Raw genomic sequence first — 14,676 nt, 5'->3', positions numbered from 1 at the left:
AGAAAGGGAGAATTGTTTGGTATGAGTGGGGGAGTGAGAGGGAAAGATGGTGGCACATGAGGAAAGGAAAATTGGTCATAGAGAGGGAGAAATGGATGTGGTGGAGAGGGGACAGATTGAAGGGGGAGGAATGTTAAACATTGAGGGAGAGATGTGGCATTGTGCTGGAGTGGGGTGATAGAAGGAGAAATGGGCATGGGGCTGGTGAGCACTGGGCAGTGATGAAAAATGCTACACATGATCTGGGGGATGAGAGGTAGAAATGTTGGATGTGAGGGACAGAAATATGTTGGGGAAGGGAATGAGGTCCAGAGGAGAAGAAGCATGCAGGAAGCAGAAAGTGTTTGACTCATGAAGAAAGAGATGGCTGGGGAAGGAAGGAGAAATGTCATGAAGGGGGAGCTCTAAGTGAAAAACATGTGGGCTACAAGATCCTGTAGTTGGTTGGGTTACTTTATAAGCACAAAACAATCAATAGTTTCTCGTATATATAAGCATTTTTGTTGCAAGCTTTTATTATTATTATTCATTATTGGAGCATGCACCCAGCAATGCCACTGTCAAGGCACCTACCCCACCCAATCTCATCAGAAGCTGCTTAGTGCATATGTTTTATTGTTATGTCTACCAAACTAATAATCCCAACCTCGCCTCCCCTCCCTACCCTTCCTCCCCGGTTGGCACCCCCTTGACAATAGCGATTGGATCATTTTGTAATTGTCACTGGTTTATACCATACACTTGTTAACTAATTCTCTGCACCTTCATTGCATAAATTGCTCTAAATTGTTTTCTGATATGCTGAACTGTTTTCTGATATGCTGTAACTTAGCTGTAAATGTACAGTCTCTTAACCTGTAAACCGCTCTGAACTGTTTTGTGGTATTGCGGTATACAAAAATAAAGTTATTATTATTATTATAATTATATTGTAAATTACTGTCGAATATATTGTAATTTTTGTAAATTATGTCATCTCTGTCCTGTCTTGATTATTATGGATGTACTTTGTAACCGTTCTGGGCTCCTTTGGGAGGACGGGCTAAAACAAAATGAATGAATAAATAAATATTAAATTTAATTACAGCACGAATAACGTCAGAAACACACGCAGCAATCTTATGATTTCTACGCAACTGTATGCAGGAACTAATCTGCACCCACTTACCGAATTATTATAACAAGCTCAGACTCGGAGAGTCAGTCGCAACAACCCCATCAAGCGTCCGCAGCTATCCTAGTGATGCGGGCGCACAACAGCCAATCATAACTCCAGACTCATAATAAAGGGCGGGGATTTACCCTAAGTTCTCTCTTTTTTTTTTTTCCTCTTTACTGACTGTACTCCAAACCAATAGTTAACAAGTTTGGAATAGACTAGCCAATGAAATACCAAGCCATCCTTTGAAAAAAAACAAGTCCTCCAATGAGAACACACCAAAGGCGGGTTTCTGGTATATAAGAGCTTTGGTCCCTCAGGTGCGGCTAGTAAGCGCTGTGGCTGCCGGTATTGCGTTGATCGGAGGTCGTATGTGTATTTTTTTTTTGTTTGTTTTAGGGTAGTTAACTTGTTAATTATTTAATCTTTTGGTTTCACATTGCTGTTGCGTAAGTTTAGGTTGTCGCGCTGTTTTCGCTATGACCACCACTACCACGTTTAAGGGGATGAATCCTGAGGGGAAGAGCAGCTCCCGGTAAGTTCCGCGCTAGAGGATGACGAAGGGCCAGTTCGGGGCTTAGGCTGAGGAAGAGGAGGGGGGAGGCTCTTTCTTCTATTGTCCGGCTAAGTCTTCAGTCTCCCCCCCCCCCCCCCCCCCGGTCTGGTCTCCTTTGCTGCTGTTTGTTCTCTACAGTATGTATTGGTAGGGTGTATCCCGCTCCCCTCCTCCCCTTCCTTTGTTCCAGCGGAGGAGGGGAAACTTCCTTCACCTGGGGGGGGGGGGGTGTATATAGAGTAATGATAGGCAGGAATGAGGTTTCGTCCCTTTTTTTTATTTTTTATTTTTTTTTATTACTCTTCCCACCAGCAGCGATTATTCTGAGGCGAAGCTGCTCTTTTTATCGGGAGCTGGGCATAGGCGGGCTTTTCCGCATACGTAAGGATTCCCTCAATTATTTTAAGCGGGATTCCGTGAAATCCGGGCCATCCTCGTGTATATTTCACCTTATTCCTCCTTTTGTCTTCTCTCTTCCTTCCAGTGTTATTGGCTCTGATGGCAGCCCTTTCTTATATGGGCCCCCAATACACCCTGGTCCTCTCCATCCCCGTTTGCGCGCGCGGTGTGCTTAACGCGCGCAGCGAGCAAGCGGATAAGCTTTTTTTTTTTTTTTTTTTGCCTCTTAATAATCCTTGAGGTTAATTGCCCTCCGTCTAAGCTCTTTGTAGGCTCGTTGCCCGTTTTTTCCCCTAGCGTTTTAAAGTTGGGAGAGCAGTCGCACGGCTTTTAGGAAAACCAAAACAGTATGTCTCTTTAAAATGCAGAGGAAGATCTGAGAAGGGGAAAAAGCTGACTTAGAGAATTGTGGGCTGATCCGTGAATAGAGGAAGTGTTATAACGTCTTCCCTGGGATTTTTTTTTTGTCCCTCCCTGCATCAGCCTTTCAGCTTCCCACCTTTGCTACGATCCGCCTAGAGCGGCTTTCTAGCCTAATAACGTTAGAGACATTTTAAATGCTGGCATTTGCCTGCTTACTTTGCCGTCTAGAGGTCGTTGACGCCCCTCTTGGCCTTTTGGTCCTGGAGGTGGTGACTATAACGTTTTGAGAGCTGGGTGGGGCTGCATTCAGCTTGAAGGGATTCCTGCGGTCGCTTCCCCTAGAGCTGGCGGGGCTGGGGAGGGGGTTGTCGGATGCCAGTTGAGTTCTTGGGGTCCGAGTGGATCCTATTAGGTTTCTCTGCAGCTTAAAGAGTCGTTTCTAATATGCCAACAACTGCAGTGGTGCCTGGGGTCCCAAGCCGGCACTGTAAGGAGCCATTTTGTGGGTATTTTTGAAGGATGGCCACAAAACTACTGCAACCCTCTAGTGCAGGAGGTTGGAATGTAGTCTGCATCTCAAAAGTAGTCCCAAGATATACCTTGAAACAAGTGTGGCTTCTAAAACTTGCACATCTTGGGGTTTTTTTCCTTAGAAAAAGCAATAGTCTCTAAACAAAACCGACAATCTTATATTATAAAATTATGTTATTAATAGCTTGCACATCATGCTGCTTTGATATTTGTGCTGGACGGAGGTTAGATGGCACCTGGAAATAACAGGTGGTCTTAAACTTTGTTCTGCATAGCAGTATGTGGACAAGTAGCCTTTCATGTCAGCTGGAGTTAAGATGCCTAGCTGTATATACAGACCCAAAGCCCAGCTCATTTCTGGTTATTTTTTTCATCTGAGTAAAAAATATAGTTACTAATATAAAGGTTTTAATCTGGATTTTTTTTCACCAATTTGAGTAAAGTAAAGCTAGGATTAAAAATACAGGTTTCAATAGTTTTGAGAGCCAATCAAAAAGCTAAATGCTGTAAAAATCTTGTATTTCTGGTCACTTTGATCTTGTCTACCTAACTTGACTAGGATAATTCTTTTTTTTCAGAGTGACACAGCCTCCGGGTGGGGGTTCCAGCTTTACCCTTGGTACTGGGGCGCCACCACAGCGGCCAGTAAGAAAGAATAGAATGGCTTCCAATATCTTTGGGCCCCCTGAAGATGCACAGTCAGTAGATTCTTATACTAATATATCAGGTACAAGTTTATGCCAGTTGAGTTTTTGTTCCTGTAACTTGAACAAAGGGTATACAGACTATTCAACCATTAAGTCTCATTATGTGAAAATGTATGAGCACTTAAATTGGCTTCTTTAGGGGGTGTAGGTTACCAAAACCTTTCTAGTGCAATGGGTGTGTCATTCTGGACGGACGGGTAATATCCCTATGCTCACGAGCTGTGCAGGAATCCACACCAGCTTTTGAATCTCTCCTTCTTCACTAGAGGGTTCTGCTGCCTCCTTCAGTTTTTCCTGCTGCACATGAGCCAGAAAGAGTCTGATGGATAGATTGTCTTAAAGGGTGCTAGTCTTCGACTGTGAGTACAGCTGGACCTTCTTTCTTAGGGACCAGTGGTCATAGAAGATCTGGATTGCTTTGCTCTTACGGTATGGCTCTTTAGCGAGGTGTTGGCATGCAGTGGGTACTCGGAAGTAGTCATGTCTACTGTACTCGGAGCCAAAAAACCTACGATGGTCTCTGCTTATGATATGGCATGGGAAACTTTCCAGCACTGGTGCATTAAGGAGAAGGCAAAGCCATTCTCTGCTCCAATCTTGGTGGTGGTGGCCTTGACAAGGGGCTTAACAGTGGCATCCCTCAGAGTCCAAGTGATAGGACTCTTGTTTCAGAGATTGAGTGTGTAAGGCTTCATTGGCATTTCATCCAGACATTGCCAGATCCCTAAAGGGGTTGCTGTGAAGTTTTCTTCATGGAATCTTAATGTGGTTTTGCAAGGCCTCGGTCAGGCTCCATACAGGCCACTGAAGGAAGCATTCTTGATGGATTTGACGCTACAAGGTGGTTTTTCTTGTGGCATTACCTCAAAGGGAAGTCTCAAGGCTACAGGCTCTTTCTTTCAGCCTTTCCTCAAATTCAGGGACCAGAGTTTGTTTGGGTTTTTGTTTTTTTTTTTTAATGCTGTTCCAACCTTTTTACTGAAGGTTGTTTTGGCTTTGTATGTCAAATCAAGAGGTCAGATTGCTAGCATTCCAGTCCACAGGTTCTAGAAAGTTAGATGAGAAGAGTGTTTTTACAATATCTTGAGGTCACCAAGTTCAGGCTATCTGACCATTTTTTTTTTTGTGCTTGCTGATCAGGCTAGATGTGGCACACCAGCTTCCAAGGCCATGGTTTCCAAATGGATCCTTAGGGTCATTTTGTCAGCATATATTGCCTGTGGAAAAGTCACTAGTTTCCATAAAGATGCATTAGACTAGAAGTTTGGCTGCTTTGTGGCAGAAGCTCTGGCGGTCTCCCCAGGGAGATTTGTAGGGCAGTGACTTGGTCCACTTTACATTTTTCCAAGTTTTACAGAGTGGATGTACAGCAAGGGAGGACTCTGCCCTTGGGCCCTTAGTGTTAATGAGCCAGTGCAATGGTCATGCTCTAGATTTCTGGGACTACTTTTGTATATCCCCCGTCTGCTCAGAATGATACCTATTGCACTAGAAAATATAATAATCTTACCTTACTAGTATCTCTTATAGTAGATAGTATGTCATTCAGGAGCCCCACCCTGTTGGTTATCTACTGTGCCTGCCTACTGTCTCAATCAGAAAGTTCAAGTCCACACTGAAATTTGGATGTGAGTCAGACCTTTAAGGGTATAAAAAATCTTGCTATAACATATTGGGGATAATACTTGAGCTTAAAACGTTTTGGTTTGATTGTTGTGATGTTTTGCCTGTTCAGTGGCCATGCTGAACATCTATGATTTTGGAATAGAGTTGTAGGTTCATTGAGGTTCCCTGTATCCCTTCACATGTTTCTATATGGGGCTATTGCCTGCTTTGGTACTAACTGAAGGGAGCAGCAGAGTCCTCTAGTGAAGGTTTCAACAGCTAGAGTGGATTTCTTCTGCATGGCTTATGAGCTTGGGGATATTACCTGTCTGTCCTGAATGACACACCTGTCTACTAGAAAAGATATTAGCAAGGTAAGAACCTAAATCTTAACTCTTTCTTGTGTGTGTGTATATGTATATATGAAAAAGCTTGGCCAAAACTATATATTTAGGTAAGAACCTAAATCTTTTTTATGTGCGAATGCTGTAGTACACTTACAAAGGTGTCGTGTCCTGTCTCCTCCACCCTTTAGCTGAAGAATAAATGGTCTGATGCTCTGTGGCCCTAAAGGCAGTCGGCTTCATAAGTAAACTTCAAGAAGTAGAATTTCTGTAGCACTATACAGCTTATTCAAGGTTCTATCGATGGCAGGCTGTCCCAACTTCTAAGCTAAGCAGCCCAATGCTTTCTGTCACCATGCTTGATGGTAGATTCTCCTACAAGGAATTTGTTTGGCAAAAATGTTAGTAATGGAAAAGTGGCTATTTCTTCTTGAACATTTTAGAAGCTTTAGGGCTCATCTTGGATGCTCTTTGCTACCTATTCCAGGTTCAATATTCTTAGTGATTTTTCTCCTAGCTGACCTCCATGAAGACTTGTGCTATTTTTTTCCTAATGGCTAATAGGGATAAGCTGTCATTTGAAACAAATGTTATCTGCTGGTAATACTCCACCCAATTCTTAGTGTGTATCTTATACAGTATGCTTTTCCACATAGGGCAGGTGCACAAACTATTGCATGTGCATGCCCTGTTGAGAAGAGGTTGCACTAAGTATGCTTGTTAAGCGGATGTACTTATGACAGACATTGGAATAAAATTCCAAATGAACACGCTTGTGTGCTCATCCCTAATGGATAATGCATGAACCTTGGTTAAGAGGCCTGCAGATCTGTAGATACAATTTCTGGGTCCTTTTGTGACTGGATTTTCCAGTTTGCTCTGGGATAATTATAACAGGATGACTGCTTCTGGATAAGCCACTGAAGTACAGGTAGTTGTCGACTTACAACCTATCCAAGTTATGACTGTTCTACCTTACAACGCGATTTCCGCTTTCTGAAGAAAGAAAATGTTCTTAACAGATTGCTTTAAAATGATTAAAATATTACCCCAGTCTAATATTCTTGCCTTAATTTAACATAGGCCGACTTAAGTCCCGATCCACTTATGACCTAGCAGTCAGAACCAATTGCGGTCGTAAGTCGACTACATGTATGCAGTTGTCAGTTTGTAGGCTGACAGTGGATGGATAGAGCCACAGATATTAAATGATATTGCAACCTTTTCTAGACATAATTTTTTCATAGGTCAGAAACTTCAAGTTGTGAAATGAGTTGCCACTTAATGGTGAAGACCAAACACGCTTCCTTATTTATTATAAATTTTTTTATACTGCCTAAAAACCTAGGCAATTTACATAACTTAAAAATAAAAACAATGCTTATATAAATCACATTTACTTATGGACTTGGGTATGGGTCCAATAACTTACTGTTTTGTTTTGTTTTTTTTAAAGCTTATGTTGGCTTAAAGTACGGTTTGTGGCCAAGTTTCTTTTTAGTAGCTCATTGCAACTTTGACATTTTAACTATTTAAGGGGACAAGACCACTAGTGTACATGAAGAATTAAATCAATCCAGCCCTCGGAGAAGTTCCTCAGGTGGAAATTGTGGAGACTCTGCAGATAAGGTTGGTGCCTGGAGTGACATGTTCTGCCTAGCAAATGATTTTGCTAGCACAAATAGTATCTTGTTCATTAAGTGCAATCAAACTCTTAGAACATAAGAATAGCCATACTGAGTCAGACTGGTCCATCTAGCAAATTGTCCTGCTTTCCCTATGTCTATCTTAATAGTAGATTATGGATTTCCAGGAACTCATCAAAATCTGTTTTGACAGGAGATACCACTATTAACCATATCTCCAGCAGTGAGTTCAGAGCTTAACTATTCATTGAGTTCTGGAAGTGGGACTTGATCCAGTACATTTTAAAGCCAAGAACCAGGAAAGCTTTATCAATTTAGTCCATCTTTATTAATTACAGATGAATAGTATAAGCTTATACTACTGCTTTTACAATCTTTATCCAGAATGAGCATTTATACAGTCACAAAAAGAGAACAAAGATAAAAGAACCTGAATCTTAAGTCGAAAACGAAAGCCCAATGGTGTTACTTGTAAACTATCTGGGGACAGGGACCTACAGCTCACCTTGAGCTACCACTGAAACCAAATTCAAATTCTTTGAGGTCTGGACACCAGCTTTAATTAAAGTAATTGCAATCCTCTAGTATCTAATTTGAGTGAATCAGCTTGCAGTGGGGTTTTTCCCCTTACTTCATCCTTCCTCATTTTATTATTTTCACCTGTCTCACCTGTCTTGCTTCTGTCCACACTAAGTAAACCAGTTATCCATAGCAAACTATTTTATAACTACCTAAGTGTTTTATTATTTGCTGTGCCGTATACACAGGAAAGCAGTTTTTGGGGTTGAGCAATTCCAACCTGTTCCTCTGGACTTCAAGTGGAGATGGGATTTAGTATCATGAACCTTTTTTTATTAGGGTTCTTTCCCCTGTCACCCTTCTCTTCCCAGAGCTGGCCTAGCTGTCATGGCAGCTCATCCTCCTTCAGGACATAGTCACAGGATTTAAATCTGATAATTATGGGTTGACTGGGTTTGAACTCCTGCCTATGAAATGTCCTCCTGCTGCATCCTCAGCTTTTGACAGCACTGATTAGAAGTCAAATAGATTTCTGGGCAAGCCTGAAATGTAATCTGTTATCAACAGTACATAAACTAATTTGGAACATAGTCTAATATCTGAAAGTGATTGGTAGGCCATAAGTTGCCACCACCTATTAAGGCAGAGGCTTTTAAAATGAGATCATATCTTATAGAAGTGGCCAGGAAGTGCTAATGTGCTGTAGCTTTATTCAGGATTTGTACGATTCATGTGTCTTACTGTCTGTTCTCTTTCAGGGAGAAGCAAATGATTTTGGTGAGTAAACATTTTTTTCCCTATTGATCTGGATAAGAGGTCACATCTTGTAGTGGTTTTCTCCATTTTATAATGAAGTGTTAACTTTTAACACTTGCATGGGTCTCTTAATATCAGATTAAACTGTAGTAAAATAGTCTTCTGACAGTGTTTCATTACTGTATGGAATAGTCCGGCCTTAATTTCCATCTGGAATTAAGAGGGTTTAATGTCAGCAATAGCAACTTGGGAGTTATGCATGGGACAAAAGTAATTGACTTTAGTCTGTACAATTTTGAGTCCTGGAATGCTTGCAAAGCAGACAAATGAGGAGTGGTTAACTAGTATAGGAAGGCAGATGAATTCATTATGTTCTTGAGTGAGGTTACTCTTATGGCCAAGGGACAACTGCTACCTTGGTGTATACCACACCAGGATTTCAGGCTCATTCTGTATGAGTCATTGATAGGGTGGTGTGCTGAATTGCTGCAGCTGTTTGTACTTCAAGAAAAAACATTTGTGTCTCTTTAAACTACCATATTTGCAAGATTTCAGAGAACCTTCAGCTATCACTATAGACAGCCCAAATTTATGGGTACTAATAGCTGATGGTCAAAAAGGTGCCCAGATTTTTCTGATCGGTTATGCCATCAGATTAAGTTGCTCATACTCCTATTTTATTAGGATCAAGCCCTACTAAACAGGAAGACAAATCAATTGTAGCTGCACGCTCTTAGCCCAATCTTCAGCCATAACAACTGCTATCAAGACTTTAAAACAGTCCTTGCCAAATCCTTTCCTAGAAGGATAGGAAAAGAATGCCTCCATTATAAGGTCTCTTGACTTATGTACCAACCCTGCTTCACTCCCCTCATGTTCTCTAGAGGCTTGCTGCTGGAGCAGCTGCCCATTTTCCTTTAGAACTCCACAAGCCTCTGCTTTTGAGCTACAGTGTACAAACTCATTTGTAAGACTAGGGACATGATAAACAAGTTTGGACACCATGGGGTGTATTTGATAAACTATCAAAATTTAGATGACTGGAACTGCGGTTGGGGCTTACTAGCATAAACCTGTAGTTTTGTGCCAAACAAGGTGTAAGCATTTTATCAACCTGTACCATGGCATATGTGCTCGTATATAACCTGGGCAATAGGTACAAAACTTTGTGTTCTATAACGGCACATCCCCCGACTCAACTCGGAGGTAGGAAGTACAAAATGGATGCCTTTTGGCAACTGCTTTAAAAAAACCTGCACATCCTTGGTAGAGATGTATGGTGACTATATATAGAATACACATAATAAAGAGCAAGTTTCAAGCATTTTATTACAGTATCTTTCAAAAATGCTTCCACTTATTTGGTTTCATTTAACTGCTAAAAATGAAAGTGTATCACACCAAACTGGCTTCAATAAATACTAGTCCATAAAGTGTGATCCAAGTGACTATATAAAAAAAGCTCAGAGAGATGAAACTCTGAAGGGAAGGCTGCTACTCTTCCTTAAGAGTTCACCTTCCAGTCATTGCAACTTCATAAGTCAATGGTCACACTTTAGGACTCAGTAATTTTCTAAAAAAGAAGGTTAACGTTCTTAAAATACATAAGGAAACAATGAAAGTGTGGCAGCATGATCAGCCACACTCGCCTTGAACAGTCAAGGATAATGGCCCCCCCTCCCCTTTGTATAGCTAAAACTGAGTTTTGACATAACTGCAACCTTGATGACTTTCAACAAATGCATTTTAAATCGTAGGTGCTTTTAATAATAATTTTATTCTTATACCGCCAAAGCCATAGTAGTTCGAGGTGGCTTACAATAAGAGGAGCTGGACAATCAGCGAAGATTAGGTACAAAGTAAGGTTTTAAAGTACATGAAGCAGATACAGGGATAAGAGGGCTGGAACAGGCTGCAAACAATCAGCGAGAATAGGCGCACTGGACATGCAGGTAGGCATAGAATAGAGCAGGGATGAGAGATCTACTTCAACTACCGGTTGGGATATATTTAGATGCTCACACAGTGGTTTTGGCTGCAATTTTTATTGAATATTCTGGAAGAACAGTACAAGCTTAGCTTGTCTAATAAATGATGCATTTAACACAAGGAAAATAAGAGAAACCATAAGTTATATTCCAAAGCATGAAGCAAATAAAATGTACTACTAGTAACATTAAATCGGGCAAAATTCAGCAAATCTCTTAATCTACTTTCCTTCAATTCCCTTGTTCTGTGGCAGTCTTGCAAATATAGCCTAAAGCCAGATATGAGGCATAGAATGGTTCACAAGCGAGATTGGTAAACAAGTAGGGTAGAGAGAACTACTGGGAGCCATGTTTTTCTTATGGCCATATAGCTTGCCTTAAAGGCTTGTTTCACCCGTGTTCTGTTCCACTTGTGAGAACCCCAAGTGAACTAATAGCTGGTCACATACTATATTTTTAGCTCCATTAGATGCACTTTTTTTCCCCAAAAAAGTGGGTGGAAATTAGGGTGCGTCTTATGGAGTGAATACCCAAAGCGCGCCCTCCCTTGCTGGACACGGCGCACAAGGCAGGCCCTGACCCTCTTCCTCCTCCCTGATGCCTCCTGTGCATTTTTTTTTTTTTAACTTCTGGATGCGGCACACTAGGCTGGCTGCCTGGTTCCCACCACTTCCTCAGAGAACTGCCGGCTGCCTCCTCTTCTGTTCTCTCACATAGCAGCACAACAGGTTGCCTACCTGGTCCTGCGCCAGTTATCGCAGGAAGCAGCGGGAACCAGGCAGCCAGCCTGGTGTGCTGTTCTCAGCGAGGCGCCGGGTCCAGAAGTTAAAAAAAAAAAAAGGTACACGTGGGAGGCCTCAGGGAGGAAGAAGAGGCCAGGGCCTACCTGCTGCCTGCCTGGGGGGTAGGGAGGGAAGAGGGAGAGACTGGGACTGGCCTGTCTGCCCTACCGAATTAAAAATAGGGAGCAGGGAGAAGCTGGGCCTGCCTGCAGGGAGGCATGGAGGGAGGAGGCCTGCTTGATTGCTTGCCTGGGAGGGGGAGGCCTGTCTGGGAGGGGGGGGGAGTACTGCCTGCATGCCTTGAGGGGATGCCGGGGAGGGGGAGGCCTTCCTGCCAGCCAGCCACTAGGCTGGCCTGCCCTGTGCCTGTCTGCCCTATCCCAGCCTACCACCAGAGAGAGGACAGGGTACAGAGCCTGGCAGGGAGGGGGAACAGGGTGCAGAGCTTGGCAAGGAGTGTGGGGTTGAGTGCAGAGCCTGGCAGGGAGAATTTGGTTCAGAATGTTTTTCTTGTTTTCCTCCTCTAAATCTGGGGTGTGCCTTAAGGAGCAAAAAATACAGAAGTCTCAAAGACTACAACATAGTCAAGGCTTAAACTTCTGCCCATTACATTTTCATTAGCTCTGATTTTTCAGCACTAGCAACAGATTATCAAGCAGGGGATGCTGCCCAGTCTTAGGAACAGTGTGCTGTCACTTAACCAAGCAAAAAATTGCTACCCTAGGATGTTTTCAAATGGGAATTTTCTAGTGGGATGAATGAACTAGGAATAATTTCCAGTGCATGTTTCATATATGTGGTGTAAAGTTGCAGATGTCATGTTAAGAAGTAGGGAAGATGGTTATACCCTGGACTTTGCAAGTGAATAATTCAGTGTAAGGCATAACTGTCATAACTTCAGACCTCAAAGATAGTGTGATCAAAAGGTATGCTTTGATTTTTGAATCTGAGGAAGCCTTGTAAGGTAGGTGAGTTATGCAGCTTACCTCTTTACTCACCACTCTCTTTAATAGGCTCTAACATGGTGCTGGTCTTACCTATGCAAGGTATCAAATTTGTACTGTCCTCCCACCAAAATATTAGATTTTCTCTGGTTTAGTAGCTATACTGTTAAAGTGTGATTTACAGAATGACATGGGGACAAATTTTTCCCCTTCTATGCAGAAACTCAATTTTCCGTCCCATCCCTTCAAGTTCTATCACTGTCCCTTTCTATAAGCTCTGCCTTAACTGCAAAAACCTCAAACACATGATTTTAAAATGTTTAAGGCTTGTGCAGATTAGGACAGAGCTTGCAGAAATGGGGCAGGCAGGGGAAAATTAAGTTCCCGTGGGGACAGGGAAAAATTTGTCCCAATGTCATTCTCTAGTATGAGTGTGCAGTAAGTATGAATTGGGTCACTCAACCTTCCTATACTTTGGCTCCCTTCTGGCCGGTGAGATGTGGCCTAACTTTTAGATTGGCAGTCTCACTTGTGAGCATGTTTCCCAGTGCTGTCATCCTGATGCTGGTAACAGAAATAGTTTTTATTGGTAAATTGGTTTTTAACACTTAAAGCCGTGAGAAACAGTTCATCTCATGGCTTTATTAAAGGTGAGCAGAGTTAGTGTACAGTAGTTTCTGTTGTAAACAGGACTGACAGGTGCTTAGATACAGTTGATACAGAAAAAGTGGAGAAGGAATAGAGTAGGTGTGGTACTAATGTATATATTTCAAGAGGAAGCAGTAACAATACTTCACACAAATTTTAATCTCCTAATACTGCTACCTAAACATGATGCCAAAGAGAAACAGACACGTCTTGATGCTGATGTCAGCTAAGTTTATAGGATTAAGTGAGACTGCTGTATTTCAAGTAGTATTAAATCAACTTTGAAACAAATTCTAGGTATGATTGTCTGCAGTATTTGACTTGAATTTTCAATGCAGCTGTGTAGATTGGATTTAGAAATGCAACTTTATTTTTAAATAGAAAACACTGAAATGGATACAAGCACCCTAGAGCAGAGTGAGGAAATGGCTCCCACGTTCTTGCCTCCAGCTGAGCCTATTCCTGTGTTACCAGCAACAATACCATCCAGAAGAAACCCCCCAGGAGGCAAGTCTAGTCTCGTACTTGGGTAATGCTGTCTCAGATGGCCTGGACCTTTTTTTCCTCTGACGGTTCCCCCCTTGTGCTTGTGAGTGGCACACTTTGAGCCTGACTGTTCATCTTCAAAATTTCTTTCATAAGAAGCACTTTATGTACTACCATCTTTTTTAAGAATACCTTTTTTTACCTCTTGTCTTGTGTCTCCAGAGCTGCTGCAAATGGCATGTGTGTTCAAATTGTAAATTTATCTTGAGGATAGTTTGAGTGGATTTAGTAATCTCGTCAGAATAAATAACATCAAAATGCTTGTGTACTTCCTTTTTCCTCACTAGTATTGCTCAGTTTACTGTCTAATCTGCTTTTGGATAGTGTCTTGCTAACTAAAGGACAGTTTCTTCTAAAGCAAATATATAAGAATTACTGATTATAAACATACAGTAAAGCTGACTGAATGCTCCCTAGAGATTGAACCCAACCATAGAAACTGTGCTAATCATAGACTAAGTTAATACTAACTGCCTTGTAGATAACCTAATTTAAAAAGCTTTAACTGAAAAACATGTTTTTATTTAAGGGGTTAGGGAAGGTGGTGTCCAAGCACCATATTGGTAACAAATGTGAATGTTAAGGCTCCTTTAACACCTTATCTAAAACAAGTACTGTTTTTGTGTGATCATTGCCATATCTTCGAACTCTGGTAACTAAACCTCCCCTTCCCTCCCCCCTCAGCAGATGCAAACTAGTGGTTTAAACAAGATCCAGCCTCAAATTCTTATTTATATGCAGGGATAAATGGGGCTTGATTCTCTGGAAGGCTGTCTTAGTCTAATGCAGGGGTCTCAAAGTCCCTCCTTGAGGGCTGCAATCCAGTCTGGTTTTCAGGATTTCCCCAATGAATGAGCATGTGCTGCTTTCAATGCATATTCATTGGGGAAATCCTGAAAACCCGACTGGATTGCGGCCCTCAAGGAGGGACTTTGAGATCCCTGGTCTAATGTGTATTAAGTGGTAAATTTGACTAAGCAATTCACAGGCACAAATGGTTCCACTTTGTATTGTGCTAATTTTTAGTTTTTTTGACTAAACAGCTGTTATCTACACCTATTCCATTTGTACAACTGCATAAGTCAATGAGGTGGCTAGGATAAACTATATACAGTAGACTCTCAGTTAACTGGCACTCTCAACCAACCAGAAAAAATTGTCTCCTGTGCTCCTCGATGTCCAA

The 14,676-nt window shown here is 41.8% G+C and overlaps 1 protein-coding gene across 1 annotated transcript; it reads left to right on the top strand.

Moving 5' to 3' along the window:
- Window positions 1–1,478: 1,478 nt before the first annotated feature.
- On the top strand, window positions 1,479–13,755 carry JPT1 (Jupiter microtubule associated homolog 1). Its single transcript, XM_033961098.1, has 5 exons — window positions 1,479–1,694; window positions 3,587–3,735; window positions 7,202–7,293; window positions 8,588–8,606; window positions 13,329–13,755. Exons 1-5 carry the CDS (start codon window positions 1,639–1,641, stop codon window positions 13,478–13,480), a joined length of 468 nt encoding a protein of 155 aa, XP_033816989.1. The 5' UTR covers window positions 1,479–1,638; the 3' UTR covers window positions 13,481–13,755.
- The last annotated feature ends 921 nt before the right edge of the window (window positions 13,756–14,676 follow it).

This window comes from Geotrypetes seraphini, chromosome 10 (genome assembly GCF_902459505.1).
Source record: "Geotrypetes seraphini chromosome 10, aGeoSer1.1, whole genome shotgun sequence".
NCBI classification, from domain to species: domain Eukaryota; kingdom Metazoa; phylum Chordata; class Amphibia; order Gymnophiona; family Dermophiidae; genus Geotrypetes; species Geotrypetes seraphini.
The sequence above is the reverse complement of the archived record's forward strand: the minus strand, read 5'-3'. Positions and strand labels throughout refer to the sequence as shown.

Coding starts and splice junctions, on each gene's coding strand:
- JPT1 (XM_033961098.1), top strand. CDS start 1,639: ATGACCACCACTACCACGTTTAAGGGGATGAATCCTGAGGGGAAGAGC. Junction 1,695..3,586: donor GAGGGGAAGAGCAGCTCCCG/GTAAGTTCCGCG, acceptor CTTTTTTTTCAG/AGTGACACAGCCTCCGGGTG. Junction 3,736..7,201: donor TTCTTATACTAATATATCAG/GTACAAGTTTAT, acceptor TAACTATTTAAG/GGGACAAGACCACTAGTGTA.